This window comes from Puma concolor, chromosome E4 (genome assembly GCF_028749965.1).
Source record: "Puma concolor isolate L17-30 chromosome E4, mPumCon1.1.hap2, whole genome shotgun sequence".
NCBI classification, from domain to species: Eukaryota; Metazoa; Chordata; class Mammalia; order Carnivora; family Felidae; genus Puma; species Puma concolor.
Genome location: NC_141683.1, coordinates 68642889 through 68668100, shown reverse-complemented (window position 1 = coordinate 68668100; position 25212 = coordinate 68642889). Strand labels below are relative to the sequence as shown.

The 25212-nt window shown below is 57.4% G+C and overlaps 1 protein-coding gene and 1 long non-coding RNA gene across 2 annotated transcripts; both read right to left on the bottom strand.

Annotated features, from left to right (window-relative positions):
- Positions 1-887: 887 nt before the first annotated feature.
- On the bottom strand, positions 888-25169 carry LOC147572781 (uncharacterized). The gene is made up of 6 exons (XM_086693470.1): positions 25020-25169; positions 24695-24809; positions 17575-17693; positions 17281-17427; positions 15486-16017; positions 888-2552 (listed from the first exon to the last, which is right to left on the bottom strand). Exons 1-6 carry the CDS (start codon positions 25167-25169, stop codon positions 2035-2037), a joined length of 1581 nt encoding a protein of 526 aa, XP_086549596.1. The 3' UTR covers positions 888-2034.
- LOC147572782 (uncharacterized) lies at positions 9590-15479 on the bottom strand. Its single transcript, XR_015246053.1, has 2 exons — positions 15181-15479; positions 9590-10384 (listed from the first exon to the last, which is right to left on the bottom strand). It is a non-coding gene; the product is annotated as an uncharacterized LOC147572782 (long non-coding RNA).
- Positions 25170-25212: the final 43 nt, after the last annotated feature.

Below are 25212 nucleotides of genomic sequence, written 5' to 3'. Positions count from 1 at the left end.
CTTAGTGCCCCTCCCCCATTTAGCCCACCTCCCCTCCCACAAAACCCCTCCCATAACCCTCGGTTTGTTCTCCATATTTAAGAGTCGCTTCTGTTTTGTCCCCCTCCCTGTTTTTATATGATTTTTGTTTCCCTTCCCTTATGTTCATCTGTTTTGCCTCTTAAAGTCCTATATGAGTGAAGTCATAGAATTTTTGTCTTTCTCTGACTAATTTCACTTAGCATAATACCCTCCAGTTCCATCCACGTAGTTGCAAATGGTGAGATTTCATTCTTTTTGATTGCTGAGCAATACTCCATTGTCTATATGTCCCACCTCTTCTTTATCCATTCATCCATCGATGGACATTCGGGCTCTTTCCATACTTTGGCTATTGTCGATAGTGCTGCTATAAACATGGGGGTGCATGTGTCCCTTTGAAACAGCATACCCGTATCCCTTGGATAAATACCCAGTAGTGCAATTGCTGGGTCGTGGGGTAGTTGTTCTCTTTTTAGCTTTTTGAGGAACCTCCATCCTGTTTTCCAGAGTGGCCGCACCAGCTCGCATTCCCAGGTCCTCCCAATGTTCTAATAAGATATTTGTGAACTAAGGATATCTTTATCACGTAGGCTGAGTCAACCACACAGGACACCGTTAGACAATGATCGCTCTAAGCCACTAACTGGTGTTCGTGTCGTGCGTTTTGTTTTTGTTCTTGTTTTCGTTTGCACAACACAGGATGGCTGCCGAGAGAGCATAGCTCAAAATTCTGCTAACTCCTCGAGGCCAACGCCAAGAGTGAGAAAAATGCTGGAGAACCCTTCCAGTTCCCACAGGAAAACGGGACTGGAGAGGAGCTGACGTATAAAACATTAACAAAAGTAAATCACCACAGAAGCACACCGTCGCCTCAAATCGCTTCATCTCAGTGTAGGTCAAGGTGAAGGAGGATGCGCCTCACGGGACTGTCCTCCGCAAAGCAAGAGAACGTTCCTCCGAGGGGGCCGTGTTCACAGATGCAGGTGAAGCCAGTAACCCACCTGGGGCTCCAAGGAGGACAGAGACGTGTCAGACGCTGTGGACGGCACCCAGGCTTGCAGGGCAGGTGCTGAGGTCACAAGAGTCCGATGCTACGTCTTCCCTTAAAACATAAACAGTTGGGGGCGCCTGGGTGGCTCAGTCGGTGAAGCACCCGACTTCGGCTCGGGTCACCATCTCACGGTTCGTGGGTTCGAGCCCCGCGTCGGGCCCTGTGCCGACGGCTCGGAGCCCGGAGCCTGCTTCGGATTCTGTGTCTCCCTCTCTCCCTGCCCCTAACCCACTTGCACTCTGTCTCTCTCTCAAAAATAAATAAACATTAAAAAATAATAACAAAAGCACGGAGACAGGATCCAGGGGCAGGAAGCACTGCCCTGGGCTGTGCCGACTGACTGATTAGGGACCCTCAGGTTGGGAGGGGGTTAGAGACAGCGGAAGTCTCTAAGGACTTTAGAAACCAGGGGCTAGCTGCTGCTAGGATAAGATCACTTAGTACTGTTCAGTAAAACCTCGGTCATGAGACCCTTCAGGTGCACATCCGGGACCATAAGCTTGGAAAGGATTGCTAGCATGTACCTGGGCGGCAGAGATAAAGGAAGTTTCCAGAGGAATGTGTAGGTGGTAAAGCAGACATACGGGACCCCGGACGTGGGGCTAATGTGAAGCTACGGCTGCCTCTTGCCCTGAGCAAAGTGTCGTCATTGAGGCAGCTGGGGCCCTGGAGGAGGGTCACTCTGTCTGTCTAAAGGACTGTCAGTGGGGTGTAGACAGTGAGGAAATTCACATTTTTCTTCTGCCTTTGCTTCCCACATCACTAGTGCTTGGGGGTACCTCGGAATCCCAAACTGTCCCCCTGAAGGGACTTGGCCCCACCAAGGGACTTGGTGAACTTACGGTCGCCAGGGGATGGCAGGAGGCCAGGGACAGCCTGGCAGAAAGCCCTCCCGTCGGCTGAGCCGGCCATCCGCCCAGCACACACAGCCGGGCCTCTGAGACCTCACCCACGGGCTGTCCTCAGAGGGTCCGCCGGAGGCCTCGGGCAGAGAGGGGAGGGCGCGGGGCGCGAGCCGGCTCGTCGTGCTCAGACCTGGGGTCCCCAAGGTCACACGGCCACCCTCGCCCGCGTGGGAATGACCTTGCTTGGTCCGGCCACGGGCTCGGGAGGGCCTCGTGGTGAGTTTGGCTTTCTGTCGGTGAGGCCGGAGTGGTTTTCAAATGCTGTGGCTCCGGCGGTCCACGCGCCAAGTGTGACGAATCCCGGGTGACACCCCCGAGCGCCTCTACTGGCTCTGCTCCCGCGGCGGGGACGCTTCTGCTTCCATTTCTCTCCTGCAGAGAGCGGTTTCCCGTCCACGCGGGGCGGGGGGGGGGGGGACACAGGAGCGGGAGGCGCCAGTGGACGGCACTCGGGGGCGGCCCGCACTGCCATCTGCACCGCTCGGAGGCCTTCCAGAACCTTGTTGTAGGGAGCCCACAAAACCGAAAGCGAAGGGGCTGGAAAGTCTTCCGCTGTTTGTTAGGCACCTGAAGAACTTCAGAGAGAACAACATGTGACCCCTTTGTTTTCTGTTTCAAGTTTTTAAACAGGAAGAACGAAACAAGGGCTTGACGCGCAAGAGAATCGCGGGGCTCTCCGGGGCCTGCAGGCACCCCCTTCCCCCCCGGGGCTCCCTCCACGAGGGGGCCCGGAGCCTGGGAGCCCGGCCTGCACCTGCCCGCGGGCCCGGCCTCCGACGGCTGCGAGGGTCCGAGAGCCCAGCCCGGCGCCGACCCGGTGGCCTTTTGGGGACGCTCCGTGTGCTCTTTGTAAGAACCACAGAAGGTCAACTGGTGCAGAAGACGGGGAGCCGGGCCGGGGGCCGGCCCCGAGGTTGTCCGGGCCTCGGCCTGACCTCACTTCCTGGAGGGCAAGGTCGTTGCCGCCCGTGCACGTGAGCAGGAAGCGGGCAGGCCCCCCGTTGTGCCCGGAGGTTCGTGAAAGAAGAAACAGACGTGTCAGAACCTCTGTGGTTTGGTTAATGTCGCAACACGGAAACCGGGAAGCTGATCTTGGGGGCGCCGGGGGGCCACCTCGGCGGCTGGAGGCTCTGCCCTCCACGGGTCCTGGAGGCCAGCCAGGCGGGAACGCTTGGAAACGTGCCCAACATGTCATCGTGTCGTCAGAAAGGGTCAGAACAGAGTCTACCAGGATGATATTTTTTAAAAAATTAGCCTGATCGTCCCTAAAAACTAACAGCCCCTCCCTAAGTTTGCCAGAGTCAGTGGGTGACAGGAGGTGGGGACGCGTTGACGCCCTTGGGTGGGGTCACAGGGCGTCCCAGCGGGCAGAGGCAACCTGCCTTTTTAGATTTTTATTTTTAACGTTTATTCATTTTTGAGAAACAGAGAGAGACAGAGCGTGAGCAGGGGAGGGGCAGAGAGAGAGGGAGACACAGAATCGGAAGCAGGTTCCAGGTTCTGAGCTGTCAGCCCAGAGGCCGATGCGGGACTTGAACCCACGAACCGTGAGATCGTGACCTGAGCTGAAGTCAGATGCCCAACCGACTGACCCCCCGGGTGCCCCCAAACCTGCCTTTTTAAGGCTGTGAATGGGCTTGGGGCCGTCAGCAATCGCCACCAGGGGCTGCGAGCGCTAAGGCGCCGGCAGAAAGGGCCACCCGCAGGCGGCCGGGAAACTGTCTTTGCTGGAAAACCTCGCGACGGGAGGCCAGTGCAGGGGGAGGCGCCAGATAAGGGCAGAAGTGCAGAGGCTCCGTGTGACGAACCACCCTGTGACGGTCACACCCGAGGGGCCCCGACGCACAGGCGGGGTGCACCTCACTGGCTCCGGGGTTCGGGGAGAACACGAGCCCCCTGCAGTCCTCTCTCTGGCAGCTGGCGCAGCAGGTAACGGAGACCCGAGGAGCCCAGGAGCGGCCGCGCCACACTCCGCACGTCACCTGCCACACGCTTCCCCCCGAGTTCTCGTTGTCCCAAAGGATTGGACGCCACCGGTGAAACTTCCGCGGGCACCCCCAGCTGACTGCGGTGCTCCTGTGTCCCTGGTGCCCCTGGCGGGCTGCAAACCCCTGTCCAGAGGGTGGCGCCCCGGGAGGGGGACCTCAGAGGTACTTTGATTTTAATTGGCACCGGGGACTTAAATACCCAGGTCCGGGGCAGGAAGGTGGCCCGGGAAAGTCCCAGGCTGTCAGGGGCTGCGGGGGCGCGGGTACCCAGCTGCCTGGGTGTGGCCGGAAGCCCCTCCCAGTTCGGTGGGCGTGGCTCTGCCCCGGGTCCCAGAACAAGGACACCTGCGTGCAGCCACGCGGGAAGCCACCGCTGCAAACGCGCACAGGCCCAGAGCAGCAGGAAGGCACCGGCGCTTTGCTCGGGGTGAAGGGAGCATCTGGGGGCAGGGGAACACGTCTGCAGGGACCCCGAGTCCCCAGACTTTGGGTCTCGGCGGGAGGGACCTCCTCGGGGGTCTCTGGGGAGAGCCGGACAGCGCCCCACGGCCCTTGGTGTCCCCCAGGGGCCCCCGCCCGGCTGATCGCGGCCACAGGCTCTCGGGGCGCTCTTGCCTTGGGAGGGCATCCTGCCAAGAAGCTCCTGGAGCCCCGGGAAAGGCCCCTTCCCAGGGGAGGGACTCATCCTGTAAATTAAAGGGCTCATTTCAAAGACACTTTTAACAATCCCAAGGGTTGTTGCCAGAAAGAAAACGATAGAGTTGGCACCCTGAGGGACGGCTCGCTGGGCCCGGTGCAGGAGCCCGCGCTGGGGGCTGTAGCCCTCAGGACGCTAGGGAAGGGGACGCGGGGCTCGCGGACGGACCGCGGACAAACGTCCACTCGTGCAGGACAGGGTCTACTGGGCACCCGTGGTGTGCAGGCCCGGGGCTGCCGCCTGGCCGTGGCCTAGTGGGACAGACAGACGGGGCTGGCACCCGGACAGCGTGGGGACATTCCAGTGGGACCCAGCAGGTCGGGGAGAGGCCGTTTCCACGAGCAGCACCCCCTTGGAGATTTCCCTGCTGCGGCTTCGGAAGGACCTGGGGGGTGGGCTCCCTCCCTTCGTTTCTTTTGTCAACTGTTTTTAATGTTTATTTTTGAGAGAGAGAGAGAGAGAGAGGGAGGGAGAGAACGAGCCGGGGAGGGGCAGAGAGAGAGAGGGAGCCACAGAATCGGAGGCAGGCTCCAGGCGCCGAGTCGTCCGCACAGAGCCCGACGCGGGGCTCGAACCCACAAACGGTGAGATCATGACCTGAGCCGAGGTCCAGGTCGGACGCTCGAGGGGTTGAGCCCCCCAGGCGCCCCACTCCCGACTGGTTTCAGCTCTCTCTCTAGCAGCTCAGCGGTTCTGAGCCCCAGGGACGCCTGGCCCCGCCCCCATCCCATCGACCCAGGTTACAAAGATCTCTCCTGGGAATGTCTTCTCCTGGGGACTGAGGCCAAAGAAAACGCTCCCCCCAAAGAAGAGGATGTCCTCCCTCCTCCCCCCACCCCTCCCCCACCCCTCCCCCACCCCTCCCCTCATCCCTCCCCACCCTTCCCCTCCCTCCCTACCTCGCCCCACCCTTCCCCTCCCTCCCTCCCTCTCCCCACCCTCCCCTTCCCCCACCCCTCCCCACCTACCCCTCTCTCCCTCCCCCTCCCCCCTCCCCTCCCCATCCTACCCCACCCCACCTACCCCTCCCCGCCTACACCTCCCTCTCGCCTGAGTCCTGAGTCGCTGAATCCCAGGCTGCCTGCCTGTCTCCACCTACCCCTCCCTCTCTACCCCCTCCCCCCACCCCTCCCCACCTACCCCTCCCTCTCGCCTGAGTCGCTGAATCCCAGGCTGCCTATGCCTCCGGTGCAGACTAGAGAAAATGACAAATAAAACAGGTCCCTCCCGGACCGGACACCGCCCCACCCACGGCCCGGGCCTGACGCTTGGTGGTCCACGGTGCCCCTGGCAGGATTCGGGGCCTCGGGGACCCGGGGTGGACACCCAGCACGGCAGCCCCGAGACCGGGCTGACCCCCTGGGACCCCTCCGCAGGGGGACACCCGCTGACGGTGCCCTCGCGGATGGAAACAGTTACCACTGAACCCGATCGTCGGCTGCTTTATCTGTGGAACCTCAGCGGCGGGTGAGGGGAAAATCCCCATTTTCGTGGCGCTCTGCCGCGTTCAGTGCGTCCACGCGGTGTGTCCTGTGAGCCTCACCGACAACCATGGGGGAAGGGGCAACTACCCACCCCCTTTCACCGGTTTTCTCCTCTGAAAGCGTGAGGTCCTGTCCTGTGTCCGCGTCCCATCTTTCACAGTGGTGCACAAGGCCCTTCCGAGTCTGCCCGCCCCCCAGCCCTTCGCTGGCCTCATCCTCCCCCCGGCCCCCTCTTCCCCTCCGCTTACTCAGCCCCAGCCACCCCGGCCTCCTTGCCGTTGCCTTCTACCCCAGGGCCTTTGCGCATCCTGCCTTCTCTGCTAGAACACTTCTGGACGCTCCGTGGCTCTCTCCCTCTCTTCTTCAGGTCTTGCCCCCGCGTCACCGTCTCGGCAAGGCCCTTCCTGACCACTCTACTGAAAGACACAGCCCACGACCAAGCCCACACTTCCTTTCCTTTTCTCCATGGCACTTTCCATCAAACACATATACCTCGCTCCGTTTACCTCCTTGAGTGTTTTAGGACTAGAAGGTCCTGCAGGGTGGGCGGGTGCCCGCTTCCCCAGCCCCAGGACGACCCCCAGGGCCACGGCAGGTGCTCCCTCAATACCGGGGGAAGGAATGGCTGCTCAGCCTCCCTTCTGCAGCCTATGCCTCTGGGCGGCTGGCTGTCCTTTCTCCACAGCACACGGCGGCTGTGGTGTAACCAGACGCCCTTTGAGCGGCAGCGTGGAGAAGGGACAGTCTCCGATCGGGCAGCGGTGGCCATCGGCAGCCAAGCCCCTGTTACCTCCTTCTGCGGCAGCTCAGTAATTTACCCCCCAGGCACCTCTTCATCACCGAGACCCCCCTTTGTTCTGGGAGCAGCATCTCCTGGAGCCTTTATTCAGATTACTTTTTAAGTGTCCGAGAAAGTGCCTGTGAGACACCCTCAGGCTTCACTTTGTCCTCACCTGTCGGCCTTGGGGGGGGGGGGGAACCAGAGACCAGGTAGGAGAGCAGGACACCGGGGGCGGAGGAGTCCCAGGCGTGCGCCCGCCATGCAGAGCCCCCTCCAGGGTCCAGGGGCGCAGCGCAGGCACCGGGCGTCCAGGAGCAGCGGCTCCCAGCACACGATGCCGGCGCGGCGCCCGTTACAGGGGTGTGTGCACCGCCTGGCCCCGCCGAGGACGTGGTCTGGCCCAGCCCCAGCCGGCGGGTCCCTGCAGAGATGCCAGGGGCAGGGGGTGGGGGTGGGGGGGCACAAGGCCGCCGAGGTGATGCGTTTGCTCCACTGAGGCCCTGATTTCCTTAATCGCCACGACAGAAATGAGCTTCTCACCTGCTTGGTGGCCGGGGCGTCATTCACAGCCCCCAAAGGCGGAAGCAAGCGGGGCACCCACGGACAGGTGAACGGATGAACGACACGGGGTTGGATGGAATAGTAGTAAGTCTCTTTTTTTTTAATGTTTATATTTATTTTTGAATGAGACAGAGCGTGAGCAGGGGAGGGGCAGAGAGGGAGGGAGACACAGAATCCGAAGGAGGCTCCAGGCTCACGAGCTGTCAGCACAGAGCCTGATGCGGGGCTCGAACCCATGAACCGTGAGATCGTGACCTGGGCCAACCGCTCAACTGACTGAGCTCAACCAACTGAGCACCCCCAGGCGCCCCGAATTGTGTTGTTAAAAAATAAGGAAATCCTGATACCCTGCCACCACATGGGCAAACAGAAGGACCGTTACGTCAAGTGCAATGCGCCAGTCACGAGAAGACGAATTCTGCGTGATTCCACGTGCACCTAGAATGGCCAAATTCAGAGAAACAGAGAGCAGAGTGGTAGGGGCCTGAGGCCGGGGGGCACGGCTGGGGGGTTGCAGTTTAATGAAGGCACAGTCTAAGTTTGAGAACACGGAATGTTCTGGAGACGGATGGCGGTGATGGCCGCACAGCACCGAACGTGCGTAAGGCCACCGAAGCGAACGCCCAAACACGGTTAAAATGGTAAATTCCAGGCACGTTGTACCACCACAGCAAGTTTTTCACATCTACGCTCAGCGCTTAGATGCGTGTGTGTTTGGGTGGATTTCATCCGCAGAACCCATCGGCTGGGGCACCTTTCGGTGTTTACTTGGGGGAAGGGGCAAGAGCGGCAGGTCCCAAGACCTAGTTCCTGCGTTGAGACTCCCGCGGCTCATCTGGCAGCCACGTGGCTTCTGGAAAGTCAGTGGCTCTAGGCAACACATTCTCCTCGTTGGTAAAGTGGGGACAACGATCACGCCTACCCCGTGTGGCTCGCTATTAAGGTCAGAAGGGGTAATGCAGTAGGCACTCGGCACAGCTCCTGACGCGCAGCAAATCCTCCAGCGCTGCCCTCGGGGACGTGGACGACCCGGTCCCTGCCCCTGCCCACTACCGGTAACGATACAACATGGTTAGACCGTGAACATATCCACAGGTGGGAGACGGGAGACCACGACAAGAACACAACTAAATAAAAACGGTCACTCTTGAGGGGGCGCCTGGGGGCTCTGTCGGTTAAGCGTCCGACTCTTGATCTCAGCTCAGATCTTGATCTCAGGGTCGTGAGTTCAAGCCCCGCGTTGGGCTCCATGGCGGGGCGTGAAGTGTCCGTGACAAAAATTCTTTTTTTTTAATGTTTAATTCTGGAAAAAGATTGTGGTCATCCTTGAAAAAGGACGTGGCTCACATCAACCGAGGACACCCTTAGGTGCGGACCATGCCTGAGGTTGGCCAGGGAGGGGTCCCCCATGGTCACCCCCAAGGACCACTTCCTGGTCACCCAGAGGAACTCCTCGTGGGAGACTCTGGTCACTCAGATCTTAGCTGAAACGTTGTCTCCTAAGAGAGTTTTCCCCTCACCTGACCTACAGTAGCCCTTCCAGTACTCTTGAGGCCATTACCATTACTTTCTTTGGGAGTACCTAAGGGTATTCGATATTATCTTGTTCACCATCAGCCTTCCCCCTCCCGGAGTGGAGACTCCCCAAGGGCAAGGGCTCCTCTGTCTGGCCAGCACATGGCAGGTGCTCAAGGTGCCTGCGTGAGTGACAAGGCCCAGGCATCTGCATTTTGAGTTCCCACAGTGATCCAGAAGTGCACTGGGTTAGGGGCCCGAGGCCCAGCAAATCCAGCCTGTCACCTACCTGACATTCCCCAGCTTGTGATTCAAGTACTGGTGACTCAGCCGGAGCGATGGAGACGTCAGCGGGAACAGCGGGACCGCCTGCTCCTGCTGGCCCTCCCACACAACCCACCCTTACAGCGAATCCCAGGAGACCAGAGCCTGCGCACCAACTGCCCCACAGTCCACAGGAAATTACAAGAGGTCTTTAAGCAAAAGAGTGACCCAGATTATTCTTTTTTTATTCAAGGGACCTAGAATAGCCAAAGAAAAAAGAAAGAAAGAAAGGAAAGGAAAAAGTCCTGGAAAAGAACAAAGATGGAGGGCTCACACTTTTTTATTTCAAAACTTACCCTCTTGTAGTAATCAAGACTGTGGTACCAGCACAAGGGTAGACATATAGGTCGATGGGATGGGATTAAGTCTGGAAATACACCCTCACATTTACAGCCATCTGATCTTTGACAAGGGAGCCAATACAAATCAATAGGGCCAGAAGAGTCCTTGCAACAAATGGTGTTGGGACAATTGGATATCCACATGCAGAAGAAAGAAATTAGATCCCTACCTCACACCATACACAAAAATTAGCTCGGAATGGATCAAAGACCTAACTGTAGAGATAAAATGACAAATCTTAGATGAAAAATATAGACATAAGTTTTGAGATTGATTAGGCAATGGTTTCTTAGATATGATACCAAAAGCATAAACAATCAAAGAAAAATATAGCTACTTTGGACTTCATCAGAATTGAAAACTTTTGTACCTTCTAAAGGACTTTAAAGAACACTATCAAGAAAGACAGAATACAACCCATAGAATTGAGAAAAAAGTTTCCAAATCATGTATCTACTAACAGACATGTTTTACAAATACATGAAGAACTCTTACAATTCAATGATAAAAAGATAAATAATCCAATTTTAAAATAGGCAGGGGTGCATGAGTGGCTCAGTCGGTTGAGCATCCAACTTCGGCTCAGGTCATGATCTCGCCGTTTGTGAGTTCGAGCCCCACGCTGGGCTGCGTGTTGACAGCTTGAAGCCTGGAGCCTGCTTCGGATTCTGTGTCTCCCTCTCTCTGTCCTTCCCCGCTCATGCTCTGTCTCTCTCTGTCTCTCAAAAATGAATAAATGTTAAAAAAGATTTAAAAAAAAATGGGCAAAAGATCTGAATAGACATTTCTCCAAAGAAGATATACAAATGGTCAATAAGCCCACGGAAAAATACGCACATCATTAGCATCAGGGAGATGCAAATCAAAATCATACCACTTCATACCCACTAAGTATATAGTAAAAAAGACAGACAGAAAGACAAAGAGAGAGACAGAGACAGAGACAGAGAAATAATAAGTGTTGACAAGGATGTGGAGAAAACGGAACCCTCATACTCCACTGGGAGGATTATAAAATGGTGCAGCCACCTTGGGAAATAGTTCCTCAAAAAGTTAGACACCGAGGTACCATATGACTGCTAGGTATATAGAGAAATGAAAACATACGCCCTTACAAACACTTGTACGCAAACTTCATAGGCAGCATTATTCATAGTTGCCAAAAGGTAGAAACAACTCATTTGGTGTTCAGCCCATCATCTGGGGAACGGGTAAACGAGATGTGGTATAACCATCCATCCTGCGGAATATCATTGGCCCTAAAGAGGAATGCTAACATGGTACAATATGGATAAGCCTTGCAAACATCACGCTAAGTGAAAGAAGCCAGTCCCAAAAGAGCACCCAGTGTATGATTCCATGAATATAAAATGTCCAGCATAAGCGAATCCATACAGACAGAAAGTCGATTTGGGGTTGCCTAGGGCTGGGGACAGAGGCAGAAATGGAAAGTGACTGTCGGTGGCCCGGGGCTTCTTTTGGGGAGGACAGAAATGTTCTGAAGTTGGTTGTGGTGGTGGCTGACACTGCGAATATGCTGCAAACCACTGATTATCCATTTTCAACAAATGAATCACACGGTATGTGAATTATTTCTCAATAAAGCTGTTGCATTTTAAAAGTTTTTAAAATGTTTTTTATAAAGCTTTTTTTAAAGTTTATTTATTTTGAGAGAGAGAGAGAGAGAGAGAATGAGCAGGGGAGGGGCAGAGAGAGGGGGACAGAGGATCCGAAGGGGGCAGTGAGCCTGACATGGGGCTCGAACCCACGAACCGTGAGATCGTGACCTGAGCTGAAGTCGGAAACTCAACCGACTGAGCCATGCCGGCGCCCCAAGCTGTGGCGTTTTTGCAAGGTGTTCTGCAGCTGGACTGGAGCAGGAGAGCACGAGGGTGACAGGACAGGAAGGGGGCTGCTGGGGGAGTTCAGGGTGGAGCCCAAGGATCCTGTCACTGACGGAGCTTGGGCGTGGAGGTGGGTGTGGCTCCTTCTTAGTGTCACCTGTGTGGCCACGTCCCGTGGAGGTGGGAGTGGATACTCCCGTGGAGTATCTCCTTTATTTATTCTTTCCCCAGAGATCTGTTAAGACGGGCACAGTTTATGTGCTGTGAAACTGAGGCTCAGAGGGGTCCAGGGACCTGCAGGGTCACACAGGATTGGCGGAACTGGGGTCCGAGCCAGGTGGCCCCACCCCAAAGCCTGCATTCCTCCTTGTTCCTTCTGGGCCAGGCGACGGGGAGCAGGGGACACCACTTTCCGAGAAGGAGGGACGAGGGCTGGGGGTCGAGGAGCGAGGAGGAACTTGAGAGGCCTCCGGAATGGCCAGTAGGTATTCCATGTGGCCACGGGTTACATGAAACAGGAGGCCTAAGGGACAGACGTCCGTGTCATCGAACACACCTGTTCTCCCTGGGAGTGACATCACACGGAAGTGCTACTTGGGATGAAGACCTGAGACCCGCCCTCCCCACCCCCCACCCCATGCTTGGGGAGGGAAGAGGAAGAGGAACCAAGGAAGGAGGTGGAGAAAAACCACAAGTCAAAGGAAAGGCAGGAGGGGTGAGAGAAGGTGCCAGATCTCAGCCCTCCTGGAGGGTGGAGACTGACAGAGGCCACGGCCACCAGGGTGTGCGTGGAGGGACACGGCCAGACGGCAGGTGGGTGGGAGAGGGGCACGGAGACATCTGTGTAAAAACCACCGAAGGAGATCCCTTTAAAGGCGCCTGGTCGTGAACGGAGGAGAGGATCCTAAGAAGAATCACGGACTCTGCCTCCAGGGGTCAAGCCTCCGCTGGGGTCCGGGGGTCTGCGGGCTCCCGGGTCACCCTTCCCTGCAGGGGGGGTGCAGACACTCCCTCCCCGCCCCCGCCTGTCAGCCCAGAGCAGGGGCAGTGCTGGCAGGTCTGGCTTTCCTGCTTTGGGAGCATAGGACAGATTTCAGTGACAAAGGACAGTTCGCAGACATTCGGGAACCGCAGAGAATCTCTATCGTGATACAATAATTTAAATCATTCCGAAGTTTGGATTCTGCTCCGAGTGCCCCCTGCCCACAACCCCTCCTCGTCGAGCTTGAGGAAACTCTGGCTTAATGCCAAAGTGGCAACGGCCGCCCCAGCAGCCACCTGCGGCCCCGGCCCCAACCGGCCACACCTGCCCTTGACCTCTCCCAGCTCCAAGCCTCAGCCGCCACCCGCCTATGTCCCAAACGCCGCTCTCTCGAGTCACACCCTCTAGGCAAGCGCAGGCTGAGTGAACAGCACCCCACCCCGTGCTTCTGGGTCAAGGTCCCCAAGGCCCCCTCACGTCACTGTTACCCCAACAAGGGCCCGCCCAGGCTTCTAGTTCCAAGGCAAACCTGGGAGCCCCGCACTGCCGATCAAGCATCTGCTGGGTGTGACAGACAGCCGTGGTTCCTGCACCTGCCAGCAGGCCAGCACCTTGGCCCCGCCCCAGGGTCACTTCACCTGTCCCTCTAGTCACCCCTCTCTGCTCTGGGCTGGCTTGGGTGCCCCCCGCCCACACCAGCCAGCAGGGGTGGGATTGCCTGGTGCCCCCCATCCCACGGGCCACTGTTCCTCCCAGCCCCCTCCCGGGTCCCCTGGTGTCTGCAGGGGGGAGGGGGGACTGTCTGGAGGGCAGGTGGGGCAGGGGGCGGGGCCCAAGCCCACAGGGACCAGAAGGCGCTGCATTCAAGCACAGGAAAACCCAATTGGCCAAAAATACATGAAACGATCCCCTAAAAACAAACTCCCTTAGGCAAGCCTCCTTTGTGGCTCGGTAGCCCCGCCCCTGCCCAAAGCGGTGCAGGTGCCCTGGGGTCTCTAGGGGAGCGCAGTCCCCCCACCAGCATCCTGCTCCCCGGCGGCGGGCCCCGACCCTGCGACCCCCCCCTCCACCCCCGCCGGTTCAGAAATAGCCTGGTGGGCCCCTGGGGGGAGGGGACCCGGGAACCGAACAGGACAGGCCGGGGGGGGGGGGGGGGGCAGGTGCACGGGGTCTGGCCTGGCCGGAGCGGGGCTGACTCAGTGGGAGCCCGGCGCCCACCCCAGCTAAGGTGGTCAGGCTGGGGGCCCAGCCCCACAGGAAGGGCAGATAAGATCCCGTGACCAGCACTGGCTGCCTGAGGCACTGGGTCGAGAAAGAGTCTGAGGATGTAATTCTGCCCGGCAAGAAGGATCTCCCGGTGCCCAGGGGCTGGAGGAGGTGGAGACTCGAGGACCACAGGTTTTCCCTCTAAATTAAAACGTCTGTTTCCATTGAGCTGACAGTAAATAAAGCTTGACCACTGGGGTTTCTCCTTTGCTGAAAGTTGTTAAAAAAAAAAAAACAAAAACAAAAACAAAGACTTCGTCTTGGGATTTGCCCACATGAGAAAATTCTGAGCAACTCTCGGATCCCCCTCTTAAGGACGGGACTGGAGCCCTGTCTGGGCATTTATCCAGAGGCCCCCACCCGCAAGCCCACTGTGCGTCCTGCAGGAGGACGGACCCGAGGTGTGGCCGCACAGGTGCTGCGGTCCTGAGGCCGCCTGGGCCGCAGGTGCAGAGAAGAGGGCAGAGTGGGGGGCAGAGGCGCTGGGGGTGGGGGGCCAGGGGACGCACAGCCTGGAGGGAGCTGGCGGGAGGCCTGGGCTGGGGCAGCAAGAGGGGTTCTGTGTCCCTGTCGCCTCCGCCGTGCTCCCAAGAGAGCGGGAGTGAGGCTCCCTGGGGTGGCCTGGGAATCTGATGGCCCGGGAGCTGAAGACGGAAGGTGACGCTCGAGTGGGGTGGCTCAGGGCACAGGGGGGCCAGGGTGGGACGGGAAGTAAAATCGGAAAGAGGGACCTGACCCCACCGGCTCAGCCCAGGCTTTGGAGGAGGAAATAGAAGCCTCATCTTTTTCTGGGTGAGCAAAGCGGGTGTGGCCAGATCCTCCTGCCCCGTGTCAAGATTGGGGGCGGGGGCAGGGCCCCCCGGGGTTGTGGTCTGGCCCCCCAAGCCTGGCGCATCCTCCCCCTGGAAACAGGTGTTCTCCTCCAGAGTCTCTGGCTGCAGGTGTGCGGTGCCTGATGGCCCTGGAACCGCGCGGGGGACGAGTGAAGTCAGGGGAAGGGCCCCCTCACTGCCACCCACCCCCAACCCCCTGCCGCTAGGTCGGCAATGTCACAGGGTGGTTACGCAGTCAGATCAGTGACAGAGACCCAAACTTTTACCCACAAAAAGGCGATTCATCGGAAAGAGGACGAGGTGGCAGGAGCACGGTGTCCGGGCGTTGGGACGCCAGCAGAGCACCCCCCCCCCCCCCCCCCCCCCGCTCATCTGCGCTTCCTCCCCATCCCGCCCCCCCCCCGCCCCCGCAGTCGTAATCAGAGCCCTTAACGTCATCGGCACCCTGTTGAGCACTTGCCGAGCACAGAACTGACAATGTTACCCGGTTTCGTCGTCATGACAACCCCGTGCGGTATAAGCATGATTGTCACCACCTCCGTTCTGCAGATGTGGGACCGAGGCACAGAGAGGTTGAGTAACTCACCGAAGGTCACAGAGCCAGGCCACGGAGGGCCAGATTCTCGCACACTGCTCTCCCGTGCCGCCTCCGTCACGAGCTGGACGGGACGCCCCCCAAATGTGCCTCCTGCCCTTGCCGAGTCCCCTCCCCGTGACCTCAGAAGTCAGCAGGGAGGACAGGCAGGAAGAAGGGGGAAGGGCCGCTGTGAGGCACCTGGGTGGGTTACCGTTTCTACGGCAACGTCACACGTTTCCTGGGCTCAGCTGCACCACAGCCCCCAGAGGAAAAGGAGACCCAGCGAGCGAGGACAGGCCTGGGGCCTCGCTCACCTCGGCGGGGGTCTCGCCGGCACAGGGGCTGCGGGCCTGTCAGTGCACAGAAGTCACAGAAGCTCCAACTTCTCGCCAGGCCTTTCTGCTCAAGTCCCGTGTCCACGTTCTCCAAGTCCTGACCCTCGAAGCCACCAGAAGAGGCCGTGGGGCAAGGTCCTCGTGGCTCCCACGTAAACCGCCTGCACGGGTGCCGCCCTCCCTGCGGCCGCCACCCACTTCCTGTCTCAGTTCTCCGGGTGCAGCCGTCGCAGGGCAGGGGCAGGGCCGGCGGGGAAGTTCTCCTTCCCCCGGGGGAGCCAGTGCCGGAGTGGGGGTGGGGGCAGCAGCTTCTCCAAGACCATGCACCTGTTCCCAGGCTCCTTCCAGAAACACACAGAACTAAACACCTGGCCCCTCGCTGTGGCCCCGTGCTCCTCGATGAGGCCCTGAGAGGCCCCCGGAGTGGGTTTGGCCAGGGGATCCCCGGGGGGCTTGCTGGCTCTACCCCCAAGACTGTGAGTAGAACCCCCTGCAATGTGTGCAGAAACCTCTAGAAGGAGGAGTGACGAAGGCAGACTCAGAGAGGGCTTCTTTAAAACCGTGAGTCCCCCCCCAAGTCAGGGGCGGGGCCCAGAAACTGCTTTCTCAGGAGCTCGCGCCAAGACCCAAGACCATACGACTGCAGGCCCTTTGCACTTGTTCCACGAGAGCCCTTGTGCCCCCGCTTTCCCCCAGACCGGCGCCGCGCTCCCTCCGTCTCACCGTCTCTGCTGAACATTCCTCGGAGGTCTTTCCCGACGGCCTGGTCTAACAGACAAACTAGCCGTTTTGCAGAATCGGCACGTCCTGAGCAACGTTCGGGAAACACACTAAGAAAGATTTCGTTGTTAGCCTGAAACTCGGATGTAACTGGGTGCCCTGTATTTTCATTTGCTAAATCTGTGGTTCCTGGGGGGGGGGGGTCTGCACCCCCAGCCCCTGAGACAGGAGGCCGTTTGCAAGCTGGAGTTTTCAGGGGCGGCAGGCGGGGGCGCCTGTCACCTGCCCCCACCCACCAGAGAGAAGGCAAGTGGTCTGGGGCGGGCCTGGGCACCTGCAGAGGGGGCATAGGGATTTGGGGGCCAAGACCGGACCTAGGCTCTTTCTTCTCTCGTCTGCCCACCCCAGGTGGTCACACACGTGAGCGTGGGTCACGGCAGGTCGGTCACCTGCTCCACGTGGGACCCGGGGACCCCTGCCCGAGGAAGCCGGCTCCATGGGGCCGACTCAGAAATGGCCAACTCCCACCCTGGACGCCAGGAACTATGGCAACTTGGGGTTGGGGTGAGTCGAGGGTTGGTTTGTGCTGACGTCCTAGCCCCAGGGCCCTGGAATGTGACCTTAATTTGGAGACAGGATCTGTGAGCTGATAGAAAACATGTTGGTCTCCACCCCTGGCTCCTGAAACCCTTGCCATTTCCTGGTTTATTTATTTTGAGAGACTGCACGCGAGTGAGGGAGAAGGAGAGAGTCTCAAGCAGGTCCCTCCCTGTCGGCACAGAGCCCGACACGGGGCTCGAACCCGCGGACCACAAGCTTGTGACCTGAGCCGAGGTCAAGAGTCAGGTGCTTAACCGACTGAGCCACCCAGGCGCCCCGACTGTCTCCTGTTCTAATGAGGCCACTCCCGATGGGCTCCTGGGTGGAGGCGGTCACAGGAAAGACTAAGCGGTGATTCTCAGGAAGCGTGGGACTTCCAGAAGCCCCCTCCCCGCCCCATTCTCTTGAGAAGGGAGACGGACAGAAAATGGAGTTAATACTTGGTCACACCTACGTGATGAGGCCCCCATAGAACCCCACTAGTCGTGGGTTCCGAGAGCTTCTGGGGGGGCAGGGAGAGTGACACAGGCACCCGGGGCCTGGAGCTCACACGGACCTCGCTCCCCGACTTCTGTGAGGCGCTCTCGCGGATCAATCCACCCTGGGGGAGGGATCGTGGGAACTCCGGTTTGTGGCCAAAGTGGCAGAGTCGTGGGTCACCCGGGGGGCTTACTACTTGCCGCTGGCGTCGGCCGTGGGGGGCGGTCTCGGGGCACCGAGCCCTTCACCTGTGGGCTCGACGCGATACCCGGGTGCACAGGGTCAGAACCGAGTTAAAGCACAGGACCCGGTTCGCGTCGCAGAATTGCTCGCTGGCGGGGAAAACGCCACACGTCTGGTGCACCCAAGTGTCAGAAGCGACAGGTTCTGTGCGAGTAGGAAGGGAGACAGACGGGGAGGAAAAGATCTGGAGTTTTCCCTACAAAGGAGGCAGGCTGAACCGGAGTCTGACCTTAACACCGTCTTCAGGACGTCGTCAGGAGGCGGTGAGGTCAGGAGGGTGGGCCTGGTCCCGTATGACCTCACCCGAAGGGGGGACTTGGGCACAGACGCGTGTGGAGGGAAGACGGTGAGGACGCGGGCAGGAGACGGCGTCGCAGCTCACGGAGAGAGGCCTGGACACATTCCCCCCCCCCCCCCCCCTCGGCGCCCAGACGATCCAACCCGCCCACAGCTTGATCTGGACTTCCAGCGTCCACACGGTGAGGTCACGACACCAGGCTGGGGCGCCTGGGTGGCTCAGTCGGTTACGCGTCCGACTCCGGCTCGGGTCATGATCTCACAGTGCGTGGGTTCGAGCCCCGCGTGGGGCTCTGTGCTGACAGCTGGGCGGCCTGGAGCTCTGGGTTTCCACGGCTCCATGACCTGGGGGAGCCCCGCTGGGGCGGCCTCCAGCCCCAGGAGCCTTCCTGGTTCTGGCTTGGGTGGCGGTGTGGACCCAGCTCTGCTCGGCCAGCGTCCGGATCTTGGACCCCAGCCTCCAGAGCCGCGAGGAATCCGTGTTCGTCGTTGAACCCCCCACCCCCCGGCCCCCGCCCCTCCAGGCCAACGTACGGAGACGGATGCCAATTTTTAGTGACTGCCTGCTTGTGCCTGGGGACCCCGGGTCAGAGGAAAGTGGGGAGAGCGGAGGGGTGGTGGTCCTGGGGCCCTGTGCCCCCCAGAAGGGCCGTCAGCGCCAGGAAGGGTCTCCTCACACCCACCCAGATCCCTCCGTGCCAGCCACACGTGTCCCTGCAGCCCCCAGCTGCCCCCGATGCTCCCCCACCGCTCTGGCCACGCAGGCTGGACGTGCTGCCGTTTGCTGGTGACTTCCCCCGGGTGGGGTGCCCAGGGACGGGTCAGGTGGGCTGGGGCCAGGATGGCTCCACAGACACCTTCCTGTTTGATGTACCCTGAGGTCTCATTAGCCCTCCTAGACCCGGTGCGGACTGTGCGACCTTCCCGGCCGCACATTCCACCTCAGGAGCATCCACTGCAGACACCTTCGCCTCGGTTTCCCTAACTGTAAAATGGGGCGAGCACAGAGAGCACCTGCCCAGCAGGCTTGCGGAGGGAGGGGAGGCGAGGACCGCGGGCCGCCGCCAGGGGGCGCCCGAGCGCCACCGCCCCACGCTGTGCCGGGTCCTGGCTGCACCTCTGACCCACAGCCCCAGGCCAGGAAAGCTGCTCCCAGCGACCCCTGAACCAGCTGCGCCTTCCCTGCACCCCACCTCCCTCCTGGAAGGCTGAGTGTGTCAGAGACCCGCCCCCAGATGTGCATCAAACCTCAGGCGCTGTGGCCGATGAGCAGGTGTGAAGGGTGCCTGGTGGGAATCGCGGGGACAGTGTGACCGGGTGTGATGCAGATTTGCTGAAAGAATGCATGTGACCCGCAGCCCGGTCAAGGCCAAGAACACGGCAGAGCTGAGTCTGGCGCTTTCCCCAACAATCCCTTCGCTCACCCGGCCTTGGTGACCCTCACGGACCCTGTCACCCCTCATGCCCGTTACCCTGCATGAGAGCTCCCAGAACAGGGTCCCTTCAGTGGAGAACGCTCCAGGGCCACCAAGACAGGCGGCCCAGGTGGTGAAGTAAAAGGGTCTGGGGAATGATGCCTGGGACACAGAAGCAGATACCTGAATTCCACTTCCTCCTCTTGGCAAGGAAATGGGGCCAAACCTCTTTCCGGTCAGGGCCCCTTCCTCTTAGTGGAGGATGAAGCCAAGGGTCCATCTAGCTTAGAACAGAGAAAAAGTCCTGTTTCCAAAGAATCTGCCCAGGTCTTGGCAACCAAGGGAGTATCAGGAGGACATGATCTATGATAGTCAATTTTATATATCAAGTTGACTAGGCCATAGGGTACCCTATTCGACGTTTGGCCGAATGTTAGACTGGATGTGTCTGTGACGGTGTTTCTGGACGAGAGTAACATTTAAACCAGTAGCCCGAGCAAAGCAGATTGCCTTCCCTACGTGGGTGGGCCTCGCCCAATCAGTTGAAGCCTGACTAGCACAAAAAGGCTGAGGCCCCCAGAGTTAAGAGGAAAACCCTCTATCTTCATTGTTTTTAAGCTGGGGCATTAGCTTCTTCCTGTCTATAGACTTGAACTGAAACATCCACTCTTCTCGGGTCCCCAGCCTGCTGGCCTTCGGACTAGAGCTGTATCATCACCCCTCCTGGGTCTCCAGCTTGCTGACTGCACACTTGGGACTTGTCGGCCTCTGTGATCACGTTATACGTATATATGTATATATACATCATACATATACGATATTCCTTATGTGTCTATATGACACATATACGTCTATATATGATATTCCTGCTATGCGCACATACACGCATCTAGTTCTATTTCTCTGGAAAACCCTAATACGGTGTTCTAATCAGGAGCAACACGACACCGTCTTACTCTCTTCTGCCACAGTGGCAAAGACCAGTCCTTTGGGCACAGGGAGGAAATTGGCACGTGTGCAAATCTGTCGAGTCAACATATCCTCTTTGGAGCCCGTCCTTGGAAACAGCTGCACGTGGTGGGGGCGTCTCGCGCACGTTAACGACGTTCATGAGGACGTTGTGGTTCCCCCACCCGCCAGCACCCACGGCCTCCCTCGTCAAGGGGCTCCAACGTCTGGCCAATCAAACCAGCCTCCTGGCCACAAAGACTGGCTCAGGGTTGGGCCCCTGGCCACGCCAGGCCAATTAGGGTAAATGAGTAAATGCAGGAACTGATTTTATTTTTATTTTTTTAAAGAGAGCTTGCTTCCTCTTCTGAGAAGACAGTTGTCAGGCTCCCGGGAGCCATCTTCCACCGCGAGGGAGATGGCCAGCCTGCCGATCCCAAGCCCCGGGAAAGACTTAGAGCCACATCAGCCCCACGCCAGAGACTTCTCCCAGGACAATCGTTTCTCTTGATTGATTTGGTAAGTTTAATTTTCGTTCCCATAATCCTGACTGGTTCCACAGGGCTGCACCGACCGCTACAATAGCGGGAAAGACCATCCAGCGGCCATCAACAGGAAGTTAAGTAACTGGCCAGGATCCTGATAACAAAATCTTTCGTAACGATTAAACGCGAGGATGTAGGTCTATAGTTGTACATGTAGAGACGAGTCCACATTATAGTATTGAGTTCTTTTGAAGGTAATAAGACAGCCACAGAATATGCTCTGGACGAGTATGCAGCAGGAGTCTTACCTCCAGGGGGTAGAACCATAATTAAATATATGTAACAACTTTAGTGTTGTCTTGTTATCCTTCAGTGCCAACCTCTTACTTTTCTTTAATGTTTGTATGTTTGTTTGTTTCTTTATTTGGGGGGGAGGGGCAGAGAGAGAGGGAGAGAGCATCCCAAGACTCCACGCTGTCAGCGCAGAGCCCGATGCAGGGCTCGATCCCACAAACTGTGAGATCATAACCTGAGCAGAAATCAAGAGTCAGATGCTTAATAGGCTGAGCCATCCAGACACTGCTAACTTCATACTTTTCTAATCAGAAAAAAAAATTACTTTCACTCTGGAAAAACGAGAGAATATTTGACATGTTGTGTTTTTGAGAGTTCGGAATGTTCCCGTGTCAAAATGGCCACTTAACAGGGCCCCTGGGGCTCAGTCAGTTAAGAATCCAACTTCGGCTCAGGTCATGATCTCACGGTTCGTGGGTTTAAGCCCCGCGCTGGGCTCTGTGCTGGCAGCTCGCAGCCTGGAGCCTGCTTCGGATTCTGTGTCTCCCTCTCTCTCTGTCCCTCCCTTGCTCATGCTGTCTCTCTCAAAAATGAATAAACGTTAAAAATATTTTTTTTAATGACCACTTAACTACACATGCCTAGTGGAAGGGTGGAGGTCCAGTGACGGCAGCCAATGAAGTGAGGATTTGCAGCAGCGGAAACTCTCCTTCCCTGCCCGGTGGGGACGCAAAGTCGTGCAGCCGCTTTGGAGGACATTTTGGTGCCTTCTTAACAAAACCTAAAAAACACACCCTTCCCGTACGATCCAGCAATCACGCTCCTGGGTGTCTCCCCGAAGGAGGTGAAATTTCTATCCACACTAAAATCTCCACGTGGGTGTTTTAGCAGCCGTATTCAACATTATCAAAACTTGGAGGCTTCTGGAACTTCTATACCCTTGCCCCTCAGTGCTCAGCCTGGAACGCCCTTCACACATTCACCCTCCAAAGTTGATCTCAGACGCTTCCTCGGCCAGGAAGTCTTCCTCTGCACTCCCCCAGTACCTTTTTCATGCTGGTCAGGAATCCCTTCGGCTGCAAGTAACAGAAATTCTGACCAGCAGTGGCTTCAACACATGGGGGTGGGTGGGTATTTTTCCCTCAGGTAGGAAGATAGAGGGTTGCTGACATTGGTTCAGTGATGCAGTAATGTCAGATCTGGGGTCTCTGAGATTCTCTCCACCTTCCCCTCATGACTACAACATGGCTGCCACTGCTCAGAGCATCAGACACCCACATCACATTCAAGGAAAAGAAGTGAGGGGCAGAGCAGAGTAGAACATTTCTCCTCATTTGCCTTTCTCGAATCCAGGAGGGAAAAAGGCTTTCCCAGGAGTTTGCAACAGGCATCCCTTATACGACACTCTAGAACAAGGGCCCCTTCAGCCCCAGCCTGGACCTACACTTCTGAGATGAAAGGACATGAACAAAATGGGGTCATGTCAACAGGAAAGGCCTTTTTTTTTTTGATCCTCTTTACCCATTTCACCCTCACCCCCACCCCCGGCAGCCCCCAATCTATTCTCTGTATCTATGAGCTCAGGGTTTGGGTTTTCAGGTTTCACTATAAACACGGTCCTATGGTACTTTTCTCTGACCCATGTCGCTTAGTGAAATGTCCTCGGGTCCGTCTGTGTTGTTCCAAGGGGCAAGTTTCATTCTTCCTTATGGCTGAGTCATATTCCAGTATCATGTGTATAATCACATACGTATCATCACTCACCCTTCCACGGACACTCGTGGCTTCCTCGCCTCGGCTGCTGTAAACAATGCTGCCGTGAGCGTGAGGGTCCTAATTAGGGTCCCGATCAGGGTCTCCCTCAGACAAACAGCCAGTGGAGGACTTCCTGGGTCAGAGGGTCGTTCTACGTTCAATTTTTCAAAGGACCTCCGTGCTGTTCTCCAGAGCGGCCGCACCGGGTCACATTCCCACCTGCACCGGACGAGGGGTCCCCCTTCTCCGCATCCCCGCCGACACCGGCTGTTCTGTGTTTCTGAAGACGGCCGTCCTGACAGTGTGCGGTGCTCTCTCGCTGTGGTGTTGACCTGTATTTCCCTCGGGATCGGTGACGCTGAGCATCTGTTCCGGTGCCTGGTGGCCATCTGGACGTGTTCTTTGGAGAAATGTCTGTTCCGAGCCTCCCACTATTTTTTAATCAGATTTTTTTTTTGCTATTGAGTTGTGTTGAGTTCTGCCTGTTTTGGACATTAGCCCCCCCACCAGACAGACGATCTGCAGATCTCTTTCTCCCATCCTGCAGGTTCCCTTTTCCTTCTGTTGATGGCCTCCTTTGCTGTGCCGAAGCTTTTTAATTTGCTGTGGCCCCACTTGCTCATCTTTACTTTCCTGCCTTTGCTCCCGGCCTTTAAGACAAGTCGCTGCCGTTTCTTGTACTCCTGAAATGGAGCCCGGCCGGTAACTCAGAAAGTCTGTGAGGCAACATTCATGAGGCTCTGTGTACACATAAAATACCACCACCGCCTTGTGGCTGTTTACATCAACCTAAAAAATTTTTTTCTGAAGTGTATGCATTTATTTTTGAAAGCGAGAGCAAGCAGGGCAGGGGCAGAGAGAGGGGAGTGAGCGAGAATCCCAAGCAGGCTCCACACCATCAGCGCGGAGCCTGATGTGGGGCTCAAACGCATGAACCAGGAGATCATGACCTGAGCCGAAACCTAGAGTCGAACGCTCAACCGACTGAGCCACCCGGGCGCCCCATGGATCAACCTTAACTTCTAAAGCGTGCAGTCCACGCCGCTGTCAGTGGCTCACTCCCAGGTTATAAAGTCCTGCTTTCGAGGGCTGTGTGTTTTCAGCAAAGAAAACCATCCCGCATAACCTTCTAAGGACACAAATGCGCATTTCTAGTGGTAAAATCTGTCACAGACCAAGATCACGAGAGACCAAGCCATTTGGACCGTTAGAAGTTCGCCTTGAAACTTTATCTGTTGTGCTATTCTCCCATATGCTTCCGGCCCACCCCCTGGGCAGGTCTGCAGACGACAATGTATTTAACAACCGAAATATAACGGAAACAGCGGATGTCGTCGCGGCCACCCCCCCCCCCCCCCCCACCGAAGACCAAATACAAAGGGCCAAACCAGCTTTCCTATCACTCAGATGCCCGCTCTCACCCCCCAAAGAGTCAGCAGAAAGCACATCGGAGGAGGAGTTTTTGTTTAGGTCACGTAAAGGAAGTTTCTGAAAGTTCCTCCCAAACGCAAGGCAGCAGGGAGCTTTACCCTGGAACCCCGAACGTCCACCTCTGCTGACGACACAGTCACGGCTGGTCCTCGCACACCTGCTCCGTCCCCCAGCTACCGACTAGAGATCTTCTGTGAGTTTCTGTAATTACCGACCGCGGGAGGCTTCCTCATTCAGTCTTCGCAAGCAAACCAAAAATAGAACTTCTATGAAAATATGTAAATACTGTAATTGAGTTTGGAATATTTCGCATCAACTACAGATGTCTCAAGATAGAATTTTCTTCCTAGCTCATTCACTTTCGTTAGAAACGCTTCAGTTTCCCAAAAAAGGAACACTCGCGTAACGAAAAGCCTATCTTCTTGCCGACAGAAAAAGAATTCCAGAGCACATGCACACCCACCTAGAACTGAAGGACCGGGACATCCGCGAGACAGGGCTCAACTTTTAGTCTCCACACCTTCCGGCTGGACCTCTGACTTCGTGCCGATTACCTTCCCGTTGTCGACACCAAGCAAGTACCCAGGACGACACTCAAACGGGCTGGCGAGGAAGGAGTGACAACATGTGCGCGTCTACACAAGGGCAGAGGGCAGGGGGGGCCAGGGCATAGCAGGGTCAGGGGACACCCAACCGTGGAGGAGCCCCCCCCCCCCCCACTCCAATACACAAGGGCATGCGGCCTCCGCATCTGTGCACCGAAGCAGCTCCAGGACCAGAGTCACAGGATGTCCTGTCGTTGATGCAGGGGAACAGGAGCCCGGGGTGCACACAGACAGTGCCACCGCACTGTGCCTCCGGGCTGAGGGCTGCGACCAGACGCAGGAACGCTGCCAGGCAGACACCAGTGGTTCCGAGGGCACCACAAGGATCCGGAGTGACGGCACCAACCTCAGTGGTCGCCTCCCAGATTCTTCCTTGTTCCGAGGATGCATGTTCCTGAGCGATTGGGGCCTAAGGATTTGGGCCACTTACAAG

What these genes read in the sequence shown, in the direction of transcription:
- LOC147572781 (XM_086693470.1), bottom strand. Translation starts at nt 25,169, where the DNA reads ATGCATCCTCGGAACAAGGAAGAATCTGGGAGGCGACCACTGAGGTTG. An exon ending in TTCTATGGGGGCCTCATCAC is followed by an intron (nt 16,018 to 17,280) that starts GTAGGTGTGACC and finishes TCCTCCTTCTAG; the next exon opens with AGGTTTCTGCACACATTGCA. An exon ending in CCGGCGAGACCCCCGCCGAG is followed by an intron (nt 2,553 to 15,485) that starts GTGAGCGAGGCC and finishes TTCTCTCTGAAG; the next exon opens with TTCTTCAGGTGCCTAACAAA.